The sequence below is a fragment of the Oncorhynchus nerka genome, linkage group LG28 (assembly GCF_034236695.1).
Source record: "Oncorhynchus nerka isolate Pitt River linkage group LG28, Oner_Uvic_2.0, whole genome shotgun sequence".
Lineage (NCBI taxonomy): Eukaryota > Metazoa > Chordata > Actinopteri > Salmoniformes > Salmonidae > Oncorhynchus > Oncorhynchus nerka.
Genome location: NC_088423.1, coordinates 23,173,807 through 23,189,487, shown reverse-complemented (window position 1 = coordinate 23,189,487; position 15,681 = coordinate 23,173,807). Strand labels below are relative to the sequence as shown.

At 43.0% G+C, this 15,681-nt stretch overlaps 1 protein-coding gene across 4 annotated transcripts in view; it reads right to left on the bottom strand.

The window, feature by feature from the left end:
* Nucleotides 1–15,681, bottom strand: part of cyth1b (cytohesin 1b) — a 62,860-nt gene that overhangs the window by 29,514 nt on the left and 17,665 nt on the right. For 2 of the 4 annotated variants that reach the window (XM_029640185.2, XM_029640186.2), the window contains exon 2: nt 5,249–5,331. In XM_029640185.2, the coding sequence (XP_029496045.1) occupies nt 5,249–5,331 (83 nt within the window). Of the gene's footprint in view, nt 1–5,248; nt 5,332–12,898; nt 13,576–13,618; nt 13,643–15,681 lie in introns of those variants that run through there. The other 2 variants (XM_029640187.2, XM_065012710.1) reach the window with 2 other exon arrangements.

Genomic DNA, 15,681 nt, shown 5'->3' with positions numbered 1-15,681 from the left:
GATTTTTCACCTAGTCGGCTTAGGGATTCAAACCAGTAACCTTTTGATTACTGGCGCAAAGCTCTAACCGCTCTGCTACCTGCGACTTCTGTGCTGCCAGTAATTTACAGTAACCTACTGGCTACCGTTCCAACTGCTCCAGTTTCAACTGTTCTGCCTTATTATTATTATTCGACCATGCTGGTCATTTATGAACATTTGAACATCTTGGCCATGTTCTGTTATAATCTCCACCCGGGACAGCCAGAAGAGGACTGGCCACCCCACATATACTCTCTCTAATTCTCTCTTTCTCTCTCTCGGAGGACCTGAGCCCTAGGACCATGCCCCAGGACTACCTGACATGATGACTCCTTGCTGTCCCCAGTCCACCTGACCGTGCTGCTGCTCCAGTTTCAACTGTTCTGCCTTATTATTATTTCGACCATGCTGGTCATTTATGAACATTTGAACATATTGGCCATGTTCTGTTATAATCTCCACCCGGCACAGCCAGAAGAGGACTGGCCACCCCACATAGCCTGGTTCCTCTCTAGGTTCCTTCCTAGGTTTTGGCCTTTCTATGGAGTTTTTCCTAGCCACCGTGCTTCTACACCTGCATTGCTTGCTGTTTGGGGTTTTAGGCTGGGTTTCTCTACAGCACTTTGAGATATCAGCTGATGTACGAAGGGCTATATAAATACATTTGATTTGATTTGATCATTATCACATCAAATCTACTGAAACACCAATGCACAGCATATTACTGGAACACCTGTCTACAGCAACATGCTGCATTTCTAGAATCTACAGTGCATTACTGGAAACAGTGGTAAGTAAACTGTTGCAGATTTACAGTGCAGGGAGCTAGTATCAACGACAGGCAGTATTTCTGCTCCATGTATTTGATATACAGTACAGTACAGTAGGTATTTCAATACCTATTTTGTCATTTGTATTTCACTGGCCTAAACTACAATTCATGTAGCCCATTTTGTAACAGTTTAATAATGCATGCATGCATTTCCTAATACAAAAATGAACTTGCAAAAAGCCTGCTTAACTATAACAACATTGTCGGTAACGGTAACATAACCTTTATACTTGCCATGACTGTGCTATGTTCTTGCACTGACAGTGTCGCTGTGGATAAGTGTGTTTGCTAAGTTACCAAAATGTAAAAATGAACACTTGCAAAGAACATGCTTGGGTATCAGCCCCTGAACTAGGCCTTAATTTGATCAAAATACAAGTAGTTTAAGGGTTGAACTCAGAATAATACCCAGCTGTGTGCTTTGCAAGTTCATTTTTACATTTCGGTCATTTAGCAAGGGCTCTTGTCCAGAGCGACTTAGTCAGTGCATTATACTAAGGTTGATAAGAAAACACATCATAGCAAGTACAACCTTTACTGAGAATTTTGTTGAAATTAAGGATACATTGGCCTTCAAGGTATTTTGTATTTGTAACAAGTTACTTTGAAGGATCTTTGCCCATCTCTGGCTAGTGGAAAGTACGTTACTGTAAGTTAGACCAGTAGACCAGTTGAGAACAAGTTCTCATTTACAACTGCGACCTGGCCAAGATAAAGCAAAGCACTGCAACACAAACAACAACACAGAGTTACACATGGAATAAACAAACGTTCAGTCAATAACAATAGAAAAAGTCTATATACAGTGTGTGCAAATGGCATGAGGAGGTAAGGCAATAAATAGACCATAGTAGCGAAGTAAATGACAATTTAGCAAATTAACACTGGAGTGATAGATTAACACTGGAGTGCAGATGATGATGTGCAAGTAGAAATACTGGTGTGCAAAAAAGTAAAATAAAACAATATTGGGATGAGGTAGGTAGATTGGATGGGCTATTTATAGATGGGCTGTGCACAGCTGCAGGGATCGGTAAGCTGCTCAGATAGCTGATGCTTAAAGTTAGTGAGGGAGATATAAGTCTCCAACTTCAGCGATTTTTGCAATTCGTTCCAGTCATTGGCAGCAGAGCTGGAAGGAAAGGCGGCCAAAGAGGTGTTGGCTTTGGGGATGACCTGTGAGATATACCTGCTGGAGCGCATGACCAGTGAGCTGAGATAAGGCGGACCTTTACCTAGCAAAGACTTATAGATGACCTGGAACCAGTGCTCAGGCGACGAATATGTAGTGAGGGCCAGCCGACAAGAGCATACAGGTCGCAGTGGTGGAGTGCATCCAGTTTGCTGAGTAGAGTATTGGAAGCTATTTTGTAAATGACATCGCCGAAGTCGAAGATTGGTAGGATAGTCAGTTTTACGAGGGTATGTTCGGCAGCGTGAGTGAAGGAGGCTTTGTTGCGAAATAGGAAGCCGATTCTAGATTTAATTTTGAATTGGAGATGTTTAATATGAGTCTGGAAGGAGAGTTTACAGTCTAGCCAGACACCTAGGTATTTGTAGTTGTCCACATATTCTAAGTCAGAACCGTCCAGAGTAGTGATGCTAGTCGGGCGGGTAGCGATCGGTTGAAAAGCATGTGTTTAGTTTTACTATCGTTTAAGAGCAGTTGGAGGCCACGGAGGAGTGTTGTATGGCATTGAAGCTCGTTTGGAGGTTTGTTAACACAGTGTCCAAAGAAGGACCAGATGTGGTGTTGTCTGCGTAGAGGTGGATCAGGGAATCACCCACAGCCAGAGCGACATCATTGATATATGCAGAGAGAAAAGTCGGCCCAAGAATTAAACCCTGTGGTACCCCATAGAGACTGCCACAGGTTCTGACAACAGGCCCTCCAATTTGACAAACTGAACTTTGTCTGAGAAGTAGTTGGTGAACCAGGCGAGGCGGTCATTTGAGAAACCAAGGCTGTTGAGTCTGCCGATAAGAATACGGTGATTGACAAGAGTCGAAAGCCTTGGCCAGGTCGATGAAGACGGCTGCAGTACTGTCTTTTATCGATGGTGGTTATGATATCGTTTAGTACCTTGAGCGTGGCTGAGGTGCACCCGTGACCAGCTCGGAAACCAGATTGCACATCGGAGAAGGTACGGTGGGATTTGAAATGGTCAGTGATCTGTTTGTTAACTTGGCTATCGAAGACATTAGAAAAGGCAGGGCAGGATGGATACAGGTCTATAACAGTTTGGGTCTAGAGAGTGTGTCACCCCCTTTGAAGAGGGGGATGACCGTGGCAGCTTTCCAATCTTTAGGGATCTTGGACGATACGAAAGAGGTTGAACAGACTGGTAATAGGGGTTGCAACAATGGTGACGGATCATTTTAGAAAGAGAGGGTCCAGATTGTCTAGCCCAGCTGATTTGTACAGGTCCAGGAATAGAGCAAAGCACAGGCAAAGTCCTAGAGGAAAACCTGGTTCAGGTCTGTTTTCCAACAGACAGAGACAAATTCACCTGTCAGCAGGATAATAACCTAAAATGCGAGGCCAAATATACACTGAGTGTACAAAACATTAGAATCCTCTTACTTATATTGAGTTGCACCCCCTTTTGCTCTAAGAACAACCTCAATTCATTGGGGCATAGACTCTAGAAGGTGTCGAAAGCGTCCACAGGGATGCTGGCCCATGTTGACTTCAATGCTTCCCACAGTTGTGTCAAGTTGGATGGATGTCCTGGTGGACCATTCTTGATACATACGGGAAACTGTTGAGCGTGAAAAACCCAGCAGCGTTGCAGTTCTTAACACCCTGAAACCAGTGTGCCAGGCACCTACCACCATACCCCGTTCAAGGGCACTTAAAATATTTTGTATTGCCCATTCACCCTCTGAATGACACACACAATCCATGTCTCAAGGATAAAAAATTCCTTATTTAAATCTCTCTCCTCCACATCATCTACATTGATTGAAGTGGATTTAACAGATGACATCAATAAGGGATCATAGCTTTCACCTGGATACACCTGGTCAGTCTGTCAGGGTATTCAATGCTCACCCTACGAGGTCCGGCACCTGCTGGTTTTCTGTTCTAGCTGATATTTAAATTGCACCCACCTGGTGTCCCATGTCTAAATCAGTCTGTGATTAGAGGGGAACAATTTTAAAAAGCAGTGGAACTGGCTTCAAGGTCCAGAATTGAATTGGAAGGATTTATGTCATGGAAAGAGCAGGTGTTCCTAATGTTTTGTACACTTCGTGTACACTGGAGTTGCTTACCAAGACGATATAAATGTTACAGAGTGGCCTAGTCACAGTTTTGACTTAAAATCAGGTCAGAAAAAATATATGGCAAGACTTGAAAATGGCTGTCTAGCAATGATCAACAACCAACTTGACAGAGCTTAAAGAGTTAAAAAAAAAAAAATTAAAAAGTGCAAATACTGTACAATACAGGTGTGCAAAGCTCTGAGAGACTTACTCAGAACAGAAAGACTCTGACAGCTGTGATCGATGCCAAAGGTGATTCTAACATGTATTGACTCAGGGATGTGAAAACTTATGTGAATGTGTTATTTCTGTATTTCATTTTCAAAAATTAGCAAACATTTCTAAAAACATGTTTTCACTTTGTCATTATGGGGTATTGTGTTTTTTGTCATTATGGGGTAATGTATGAGAAAATAGATGTAATCCATTTTGAATTCAGGCTGTAACACAAAATGTGGAAGTCAAGGGGTAATACTTCCTGAAGGCACTGTAGGTATTCAGATGTATACCTTGTTTTTTTTTATTAAATTGAGGGTTCATATAAATTATCATAATAAAATATATTTGGTCATGGAATAACATTTGGGGAAATCTGTTATAGACTTTATTTTCCTTATCCATTATTAAATAGCCTGCCTAAAAGATATCATGAGTCTTGTAAAACCAGGTAGATTTGCAGAAAATTATCTTAAGAAAAAAAAGAAAAAATGCATCAGTCCCTCAAATTAAATTAAATAAAGCTGGTGTTGTATTTAATATAGACTCTCTCAATAAACAATACTACAAAAGTGAATAAGGGGGCTCTGGGGAAAATAGCTAGGAACCCCTGATCTAGAATGTAATGCTCTAGTGGACAAATGTGTTCCTTCAGTACCCCCCTTTCCTTCTCCCTTCCCCTCTCCTTCTCTACCACTTTCATGATTGGCCAGTGAAGAGGGCATACCGTGCGAGTAGAAATCAGGCCCAGCATTGAGGAGGAGGTCCTAATTCTTAGGACATGCTCTTTCAGGTTTAACCAATTAAAACCACAGAGAGAGAAAATTGACATTCAATAACAGAATCAGCTGCTTTGCATTTGGCAATAAAGGTTCGAAGGCTCCAGCGGTCCGCTACTGAAGTGTATGTTACCTGTATGTCCTGCAGTAGTTCTTGTTTCCTGCGCCGTATGCTCTCCAACTCCTGTTTCTCCTTGGGACTCAGATCATGAGGCACTGAGAGAGGGAGAGAGAGAGCGAGTGTGTGAAGTAGAAACTGAGGATAATAGTGCTCTGGGTCACCATGGCAACACAGAGCCTACATCCATCAAATTACACCCCAAACTCCAACCCCCTTCTAGCCAACTACTGAGGTGACATACCCCCACATACACCTTACAAACCAGCCCCCCGCCACCCCCATGCCAATTAAGCACTCAAGCGCCACACCAAGTACTCACTCACAAGACCAAACTAACCCTCTCAGACACACACCTGAACAATATCTGCACTACAAAAATAAGAGAAAGACAGAACACCACGTGTCCATCCGAGAGAGAAAGCTGGAAAAGGACACACGTCACACCGTAGACCAACTAAACAGAGAAGCTGAAGCTGTAGACCAAAATATCAGTTCCCATTTTGAAACATGGAGATGAGAATAACATCTCCCTGGTGCGTGCACACCCACTACATGAGCCCCACATTTCATCAGGGGAGGAGAACAGAATGGATTTACATATCAGCTTATGAAGTAATCAGGCCAGTGGTATAGTTTAGAGGTCAGTGTGTGACAGAACACACTGTCATAGCTCTACTGCCACTGGATGTGTGGTGGCTGCACCTTCAACAACAAAACACACACACTGTTGGCCTCTGTCTGTTTACTGTCCTTACACACACACGAGAAAAATCCACAGTCATTTAGGCTACTAAACAACAGTTTAGGTCTTCTACAAAATAAATTGAAATTACCTGCTAAAGTTCTCAATTTTATCCATTGAAGACTGTTGTGATGTGTCTTTTGTACACGTAGGCCTAGTACTCAACTAAGACGTGTGTATACAGTGCATTCAGAAGAGACCCCTTCACTTTTTCCACATTACAGCCTTATTCTAAGATCAATCTACATGTAACGGATGTGAAACAGGTAGCTAGTCAGCGGTGGTGCGCGCTAAATAGCGTTTCAATCGGTGACTTCACTTGCTCCAAGACCTTAAAGTAGTGGTTCCCCTTGCTCTGCAAGGGCCGTGGCTTTTGTGGGGCGATGGGTAACGATGCTTCGAGGGTGACTGTTGTTGATGTGTGCAGACGGTCCCTGGTTCGCGCCCGGGTATGGGCGAGGGGACGGTCTAAAATTATACAGTTACATACAAACAATACCTCATAAAGTATTGTGAACATCACCGGGACCAAGCTTCCTGCCATCCAGGACCTCTATACCAGACGGTGTCAGAGGAAGGCCCTAAAAATTGTCAAAAGACTCCAGCCACCCTAGTCATAGACAGTTCTCTGCTACCGCAAGGCAAGCAGTACCAGAGCGCTAAGTCTAGGTCCAAAAGACTTAACAGCTTCTACCCCCAAAACCATAAGACTCCAGAACAGCTAATCAAATGGCTACCCAGACTATTTGCATTGCACCCCACCTTCTTTCACACTGCTACTACTCTGCTTATTATCTATGCAGTCATTTTAACTCTACCTGCATGTACATATTACCTCAATTACCTTGACTAACCGGTGTCGCCATACAGGTACCCCCTGTATATAGCCTCGCTATTGTTATTTTACTGCTGCTCTTTAATTATTTGTTATTTACATTTTTTTACTTAACACTTTCTTAAAACTGCATTGTTGATTAAGGAGTTGTAAGTAAGCATTTCACTGTAAGGTGGTATTTGGCGCATGTGACAAATACAATTTGATAATGACAAAGCAAAAACAGTTTAACATTTTTGCAAATGTATAACATTAAAACATGTAATACCTTATTTACATAAGTATTCAGACCCTTTGCTATGAGACTCGAAATTGACGTCAGCTGCATCCTGTTTCCATTGATCATCCTTGAGATGTTTCTACAACTAGGTTAGAGTCCACCTGTGGTAAATTAAATTGATAGGTGTGTGTGTGCCTTTAAAAATCTTGTCCTGTCTATAGAAGGTCCCACAGTTGACAGTACATGTCAGAGCAAACACCAAGCAATGAGGTTGAAGGAATTGTCCGTAGAGCGCCAAGACAAGATTGTGTCGAGGCACAGATCTAAGGAAGGGTACCAAACAATTTCTGCAGCATTGAAGGCCCCCAAGAACACAGTGGCCTCCATCATCCTTAAATTGAAAACATTTGGAACCACCAAGACTCTTCCTAGAGCTGGCCGCCTGGCCAAACTGAGCAATCAGGGGGAGAAGTGCCTTGGTCAGGGAGGTGACCAAGAACCCGATGGTCACTGACAGAGCTCCAGAGTTCCTCTGTGGAGAACCTTCCAGAAAGACAACCATCTCTGCAGCACTCCATCAATCAGGCTTTTATGGTAGAGTGGCCAGACGGAAGCCACTCCTCAGTCAAAAGCACGACAGCCCGCTTGGAGTTGCCAAAAGGCACCTAAAAGACTCAGACCACGATCATCTGATCTGATGAAATCTAAATTGAACTCTTTGGCCTGAATGCCAAGCGTCACGTCTGGAGGAAACCTGGCACCATCCCTATGTTGATGGCAGCATCATGCTGTGGTGATGTTTTTCAGAAGCAGGGACTGGGAGACTAGTCAGGATCGAGGGAAGGATGAATGGAGCAAGGTACAGAGAGATCCTTGATGAAAACCTGCTCCAGAGTGACCAGGACCTCCGACTGGGGTGAAGGATCACCTTCCAACAGGACAACGACCCTAAGCACACAGCCAATACAACGCATGAATGGCTTTGGGACAAGTCTCAATGTCCTTGAGTAGCCGAGCCAGAGCCCGGACTTGAAACCGATCGAACATCTCTGGAGACCTGAAAATAGCTGTGCAGCGACGCTCCCCATCGAGCCTGAGGATCTGTGGAGAAGAATGGGAGAAACTCCCCAAATACAGGTCTGCCAAGCTTGTAGCGTCATACCAAAGAAGACTCGAGGCTGTAATCGCCAAAAAAGGTGCTTCAACAAAGTACTGAGTAAAGGGTCTGAATACTTATGTAAACGTGTTTTATTTATTAGCAAAAAATTCTAAAAACATGTTTTTGCATTGTCATTATGTGGTAATGTGTGTAGATGGATGAGGATTTTTTTTTTTAAATCAATTTTAGAATAAGGTTGTAACCTAACAAATGTGGAAAAAGTCAAGGTGTCTGAATACTTTAACTAGGCAAGTCAGTTATGAACAAATTCTTATTTTCAATGACGGCCTAGGAACAGTGTTCACTGGCAGCACAACAGATTTGTACCTCATTAGGTCAGGGATTTGAACTTGCAACCTTTCGGTTACTAGTTCAACGCTCTAACCACTAGGCTATCAATCAATAATTTATTTGTTCATGTCATCACACAGCATAGGAGTCATTCATGATTTGAAATGCAATAAAGCACTTTAGTTTTAAAATACCTAAGCGACCATTGAATAATTTGCATAAATAGGCCTAAACCATTACATTTCGGAAATTGCATTCACAAATGAATGTGACTGTTTTTAGTGTTTGCTGTAATAAAGGCTTCAACAGACTATCTGGTACCTAGCCGAGCCAGAGCCCGACTATTTAGTGTTGTTTACATTGCTCCAAATGGTCAGAAAACATATTGTAAACAAACAGTACCTGTTTGGCAGACATAATATGCATGCAGCGCTTGCTCCTTACCTTCTTTTTCTTGATCTCCAGTATTTTCCACAACTAGTCAAATGTATTCCACATATCAGACTTCCCCTTTACTGCCTGAGCAACCAGTAAACATTCCCGTTTCGAGTTTGTCACGTGCTCTGCATCCATTTTGCTGTCATGTATTAAGGTGTTCAGAGTTTGTTATAACCAATTTATTGGTGTGATTAGGATATGCTATATGCTATCGGTCAGGCCCTATTGCGATGCATACATGTGTCACGTAAAGAGAGCAAGGGTTGAAGGAATGTTTTTCCTAAACAAATTAGGGATTTCGGAAACAAAACTTCTCAGTCAGAAATGGCTGTAATTATGTTGCAGCTTCAGCAACACTGACAGCGCGATACACACTGTTGATGTCCTGTGGTGGTCGCTGCAGCGTGGAGGAGAGTTTTTTTTAACACAGTGCAGCAAGTCTAAGCCAGATCCAGCTCGAGACGAAACGGTATGAAAATTTCATATCACGATTATAATGACCAAAATGAATCACAGTATTATCTCGGTATTGTTAACAATGTTATGTGCTGTAAATGTTCAAGTACTGATACACACAATTAAATAATTTCACAACGTTTTATGTTGAAAACCAACAAACAAATCAAATTAGCAGCACTATGCACTTTGTGTGCATAAACATTAAAATAATAACATTAAAGATGTGGTCATGAGAGGTAAAAGTTTCCCTAGTGCAGGTTTTAATGAATACTACCTTAAGTAAGCAAATTAAATGTGCATATAAAAGCAACACAAGTAAAGCAATGTGCATGTAAGAACAATACAACCATATATAAACAAATCCAATGTGCAGGTGTTGACATTAAAATAACACAAAATATGTAAACAAATCAAATGAACAGCACTGTCTGTCTGTTCTCTCCTTCATAAAGACATAAAGTGCTGCTGGCCTAACATCCTGTATGTATGTATCTTTGTTCACTTGAGATTGAAATGTAAAAATGTCAGCATATTTTCTTTGTCTGGTTTAAGTAGTGATCTGCGAGGGGAGACAATGTGCCCGCTGGCACTGAACACTCTCTCTGATGGCACGCTGGTTGCCGGGATGCACAAAAGCTTCCTGGCAACCCTGGCAAGGTGAGGCAGCTCTGATGCATGGCCCCTCCACCACACCAGTGGATCCTCTTCTGCTGGAATGGGTGGCAGAGACAGGTAGACCTTGAACTCTTCTTTCACTCTGTCTTCTGGGGTGGTTGGAATCTGACCCTCTTCACCTCTCTGCTGCCTTGTTGAGGTAATTTTTCTCAGCAACCCAGCCAGGCCTTTCCCCTCCGATGCCGCTGTGGGGGTGTTGGAGGTGCTGCTGGGGATTGTGGTTCTTCCCGAACTTGTGCAGCTGTCAGCTTCAAGACCTCCTGGACAACCTCTGTGTCAACTTTTGCAGCCTCAGGCTCATCTAAAAAGCTCATTTTTAAGCATGGGTCAATGAAACAAGCTATATGTGCATGACTCTCTTAGCCTTCTCTGTGGATCTGTTGTTAAGGTCTTCTCTCATTACCCTTTTCATCTCCATGGTCAGGGATGGCTCCGTATCCTTTTCCACCAGAACATCACGGGTGATGTGGTCCAGTCAGGCTTGATGGCTTGATCTGAGGCAAGTGCATCTGTAAACTTGCTCAGAGGTTCAAGGAGCTGGCACAGTTTCTCCATGACAACTATGTTGGCATCCTTGGGCATCACATGCCATGTTCCTCTTTCTCCAGCCAGTGTCACTGGCTGCTGTTGGCTGAGGAAACACTCAAGAATCTTGTGTGTAGATCCCCATCGGGTCACCACATCATGGATCAGAGCTTTCTGTGGCATGTTGAGGGTAGCTTGCTTTTCACTCAGTTATCTCCTTCTCTCCCAGCTCTGAGAAGCCTTGGACCAGATGACAGCAGGCCTTGACTGCTATGTCAACTCTCTGAATTTTCAGAGCCTTTGAGATGGCCAGGTTCAAATTATGGCCAAAGCACCCAAGCCACAGATCTGGAAACTCTTCAAAAGCCTTGATCATGTTTGTTGTTTGTCTGTGGTTATGCAGACCAGGTCTTTCTTGTTGATCCACCACTCTTCCAGCATATTCTCAAAAAACTCTGATGTTGTGAGCCAAGTGATCTTCTGAGAAGAACTGTATTTCCAGGCAGTTTGATTCCAGTTACCAGTCTGGGGTGAGGTAATGGATAGTGAAGCTGATGTAGGGTTAACCACCCCTGCATTCATTGGTCCAGAGGTCAGTAGTTGCAGCAAACCATGTGCCTTGAGAAACTTTTTCCAACATCAGCTTTAGCCTGGTTGTACAGGTTTGGGATTTCAGTCTTGGAAAATAATGTTTGTGATGGAACTTTGTAGTGAGGCACGGCAACCTTCATCAGCCTCAGAAAGCCAGGCCTCAACAATTTGAAATGGCATCATGTCCTTTGCAATGTAAAATGAAAGGGCTGCAGTGAGGTCGAGCATTTTTTGATGTGTGTGCATAAGCAGCCTGTCTGTTAAATGCTTGAGTGCCTGTGTCACAACTGTAGATGAGGGACCAGTAGCACCACTGGGTTTGCCTGTTGCACGCCCACTCTGTGAACAAAGGAATAGCAAATGTATTATTATTATTGGTGTTGTTACATTATTAACACACACATCTATATTCTGTGTTGCATTTGAGTATATGCAATGACCCCATGCACAATTTACATAAATACAAATGAGTCTTAAGAAGACAGTGACAGTAATTGCAATGAGCCCAACAATTGACATAAATACAGGAGTCTTGTATAGGACTCTATGGTGTTTCTCCTGTTGGAACAGTTTTACAACCAAGTCGATGACTGCCGGATTTTAAATTAACAAAATATGTTGGTTGTGTGACTAAACTACATGATGTGTTATGATGTGCAGTGGGAGAATAGAGTCTGCAGACAATGCATACAGCAGCAGAACAACATGTAGTGTTTTTACAAGAGTAGGTAACACTAAAAGCTTCAAGTTAGACAGACAAACCATGACATTTTCCCCCATTCCGAAGTCCCCACATCATGCATTGAGCTAAAAGTCAACTGACCTTGCATTCGCTATAAAGTAGTGGGTGGTGGTCACGAAGATGACTCAAGAGATGTGAAGTGTTGCCCCCTTTCGCAGCAAATTTTTTGTTGCATGTTCTGCAGACAGGGTGACCATCTTCAATTAAGTTTTCCTCAGTACTCTTGTAAAACCCTAAATACAACCACACTTCAGATTTGGTCCTCTTAGGAGGCTGAAAAATCTCCAGAGCACTGTCAGTGCCTTCCGCCATGTTCTCACACAAAACAAAAACCCAAAGTTGCATGCTGCACCTGCGTCAGACTGTTGCTAACTTTGGTTGATGCTGAAGAGTATTTACTGTGAATTTTTCAAACAGCGGTAATCAAATACAGTTTTAATGATAATTAAAATTTGAAACTAATACTCACCTTCAGAAATTTTACCATGGTTTATCTTGAAACCGGTAACCGTTTCATCCCTATGTCCAGCACCATCAAATCAATTGCGGTCAGACTCCCCTTTAGTCAATTGTGTGTCTTAATTATTTCATCAAAAAGTTTGCTTAAAGCATCAGACAAGCTCAGTGCATATAATTGATTTGATTAAAGCACATAGGATGCGTCTATATATGGAAAAACACACATTTAAATAATGTCGACCAATCGATTGGTCGAAAGAACAGACAGCTCTTGGTTGACCAATACTTTTTTGTTGTTGTTGTTGGGGACAGACCTAGTACACACATTTGACATTTAGCAGACGCTCTTATCCAGAGTGACTTACAGTAGTGAGTGCATACATTTCATACTTCTTTTTTTCCCCCCTCTCCATACCGTCCCCTAGTGGGAATTGAAACCAACAACCCTGACGTTGCAAGCACCATTCTTTACCAACTGAGCCACACACACACACTTTCTCCTCAGCTTATACTATAGTTTTCCTACCTGAGTGAGTTTGTCTCTCCCAGTCCTCCCACTGTTCCCAGTATAACACCGGTCCAGAAGCAGCTGTCTCCTAGTAATCCTTTATTCTGTCTACCAGTATCCAGACCCCACTCTCTAGCCTGGTCTACCGTTCCAGTAGACGTGCAGTTCCAGTAGCAGAGGGTTGTGCCAGTCCAGCCCAGCTCAGTAAATCTCACCAGTATTAGCGAATCTCGCAGTTAAAGAGTTATGCCTGAGTCCAGTCCAGTCTAACCTAGTCCAGTTTAAATATAGTCCAGTCTTAGTCCTTGTCTAATCCAGTCACACAGTAGCAGCACTCTATCAATAATATAGTCCAGACTTCTCTCCCAGTACAGCAGACAAGTATTATTAGTTATTTCCCAGTATAACCCAATTGTGTCCCAGTCCAGTCCAGTACCAGCTGTATAACCGACTGTCCCAGTCACTCTGAGCCCTCCTGCACCCGTCTGGCCTTCCAATTCTGTGGTGCGATACTAAAATAACCAACACGGCCCCCCTCTCTCCTCAGCAGCCGGGCAGATTGTCTTTAACTCTTAACCTGCCAGGCTCACCGACTGTCTGTCACACCACCACACTACAGGCTCCTAATCCAACACAAAGAGAAAGGAGGATGACAAAGAACAAGGCACGAGGTTGGCTGCTCCACCACACCAGAGAGAGGGAGAGAGAGCAAGAGGAGTGTTCAGCTCAATCACTTACCTTTTGTTGAAAGATCACTGACAGGACAGGGGGTGAAACCCTCCCTCCCTCCCTCTCAACTCCTCCCTCTTTCCTTCCAAATATTAGGCCTATACACAGTCTCCACCCTGTGGACACACACACACCCACACACAGGCCTAGATGAGATATATGTGTGTGTGTGTGTGTGTCTGATTCTTCTCTCCGCTCATGACTGTCAGATTGTACACCAATATCCTCCAGCTCTGAACTTAATCTCTGACTTAAAAACAGAACCATCATGTAACAAGGGGTCCTCTATTCCACAAAATTGCATGAAAATTTCTTCTCCGGCACTTTGTTTTTGCATTATTTAATATATTATTGTATATAACTCATGCAAGACATTTTATAGATAAAAGGATAAGTATGGTATCATTATTAAATGTGTGCATGCTTTTCTCCTTCGAGAAAACAACAGCCGATTCAAAGGGGGTGTGGAGGATTTAAAACACTTCTGCGGTCGTTGCTGGGAGGATACTCTTGTGCATCCTCTGCTGAAGTAGGCAGGGATTTTTCTGCCAAAGAAATCTTTGCGTTTAAAAAAATTAAATGGTTAACACATTTTCAGGATAGAAAAACACTTTCAGTGTAAACTTAAAAGTGACTAAAAGCAGATATAAATGTATGCAGAAAAGATAAATGGACCTATTTATTTGTATAATATAATCTTTGAGAACTAACAATCACCAAAATAAAAGCTAGACAGTCAGGGCAATTGAAAATACCAAAAACAATTAATTTAACAGTATTGGTCTTGTTATTAAGATCGAGCAAAAGAACACACCATTAGCATTGGCAATTGAAGGAAATTGTCTTTAAAACAGCATCATTTAAAATGTTCTCAGCCTCCCGAGTGGTGCAGTGGTCTGTGCCACTAGAGATCCTGGTTCGAGTCCAGGCTCTGTCGCAGCTGGCCATGGCTGGGAGACCCATGTGGTAGTGGGTAGCCTCTTGGTTAGTGCGTTGGACTAGTAACCGAAAGGTTTCAAGATCGAATCCCCGAGCTGACAAGGTAAAAATCTGTCGTTCTGCCCCTGAACAAGGCAGTTAACCCACTGTTCCTAGGCCGTCATTGAAAATAAGGATTTGTTCTTAAATAGTTATATAAAGGTAAAATAATAAATAAAATAGTGGCCCAGCGCAGCGTCGTCTGGGTTAGGAGAGAGTTTGGCCGGCAAGGATGTTCTTGTCCCATTGCGCTCTAGCGCCCGTACGGGAGTTGCAGCGATGGGATAAGCCTGTCCAATTGGATACTACAAAATTGGGGAGGAAAATAATAATGTTCTCTGAAATTCTTTCAACAACCATGTGCATTGCCACACCCATCACCCTTTTCGATCTAGAAAAAAAACACTGAGTAGACAATCGAGAAGGGAAGCATACACCTCGGTTCATCTACTATAGAATGACACTCTTCACCATTTATCGGTTTCCGGGGTCACGGAGGAGCAGAAGACAGACTTTTGCCCAATTAAGAGTGTGCAGAGTGTGAGATATCAGTGTGAGATAGTGCAGAGTGTGAGATATCAGCATCCCTTCGATTCACCCATCATCTCTCCTTTCCCTCTCTTCTCTATGACTATGACCCGGGGTCAGGGTTTAGAGGTCAGACTGGAGGGAGACCCAAAGAGACACGGGCCCAATCCCAAATTGAGCCCTAAACCCTATGCACTTGCGGAGGTCTGAGAGGATTTGACAGATGTAAGCAATATGGTAATAGCTCCACCTTGCCCTCTGATAGGTTAAGTGGAAGTTTCACCATATTGTTTATACCAATCAAATCCTCTCAGATCAAATCAAATGTTATTAGACACATGTGCCGTGACTATGTGCCGTGACCCGTTGCTCTGCAAGGGCCACGGCTTTTGTAGAGCGATGGGTAACGATGCTTCGTGGGTGACTGTTGTTGATGTGTGCAGAGGGTCCCTGGTTCGCGCCCGAGTATGGGCGAGGGGACGGTCTAAAGTTATACTGTTACACCGAACACAACAGCATTTCACCTTACAGTGAAATGCTCACTTATGAGCCCCTAACCAACAATG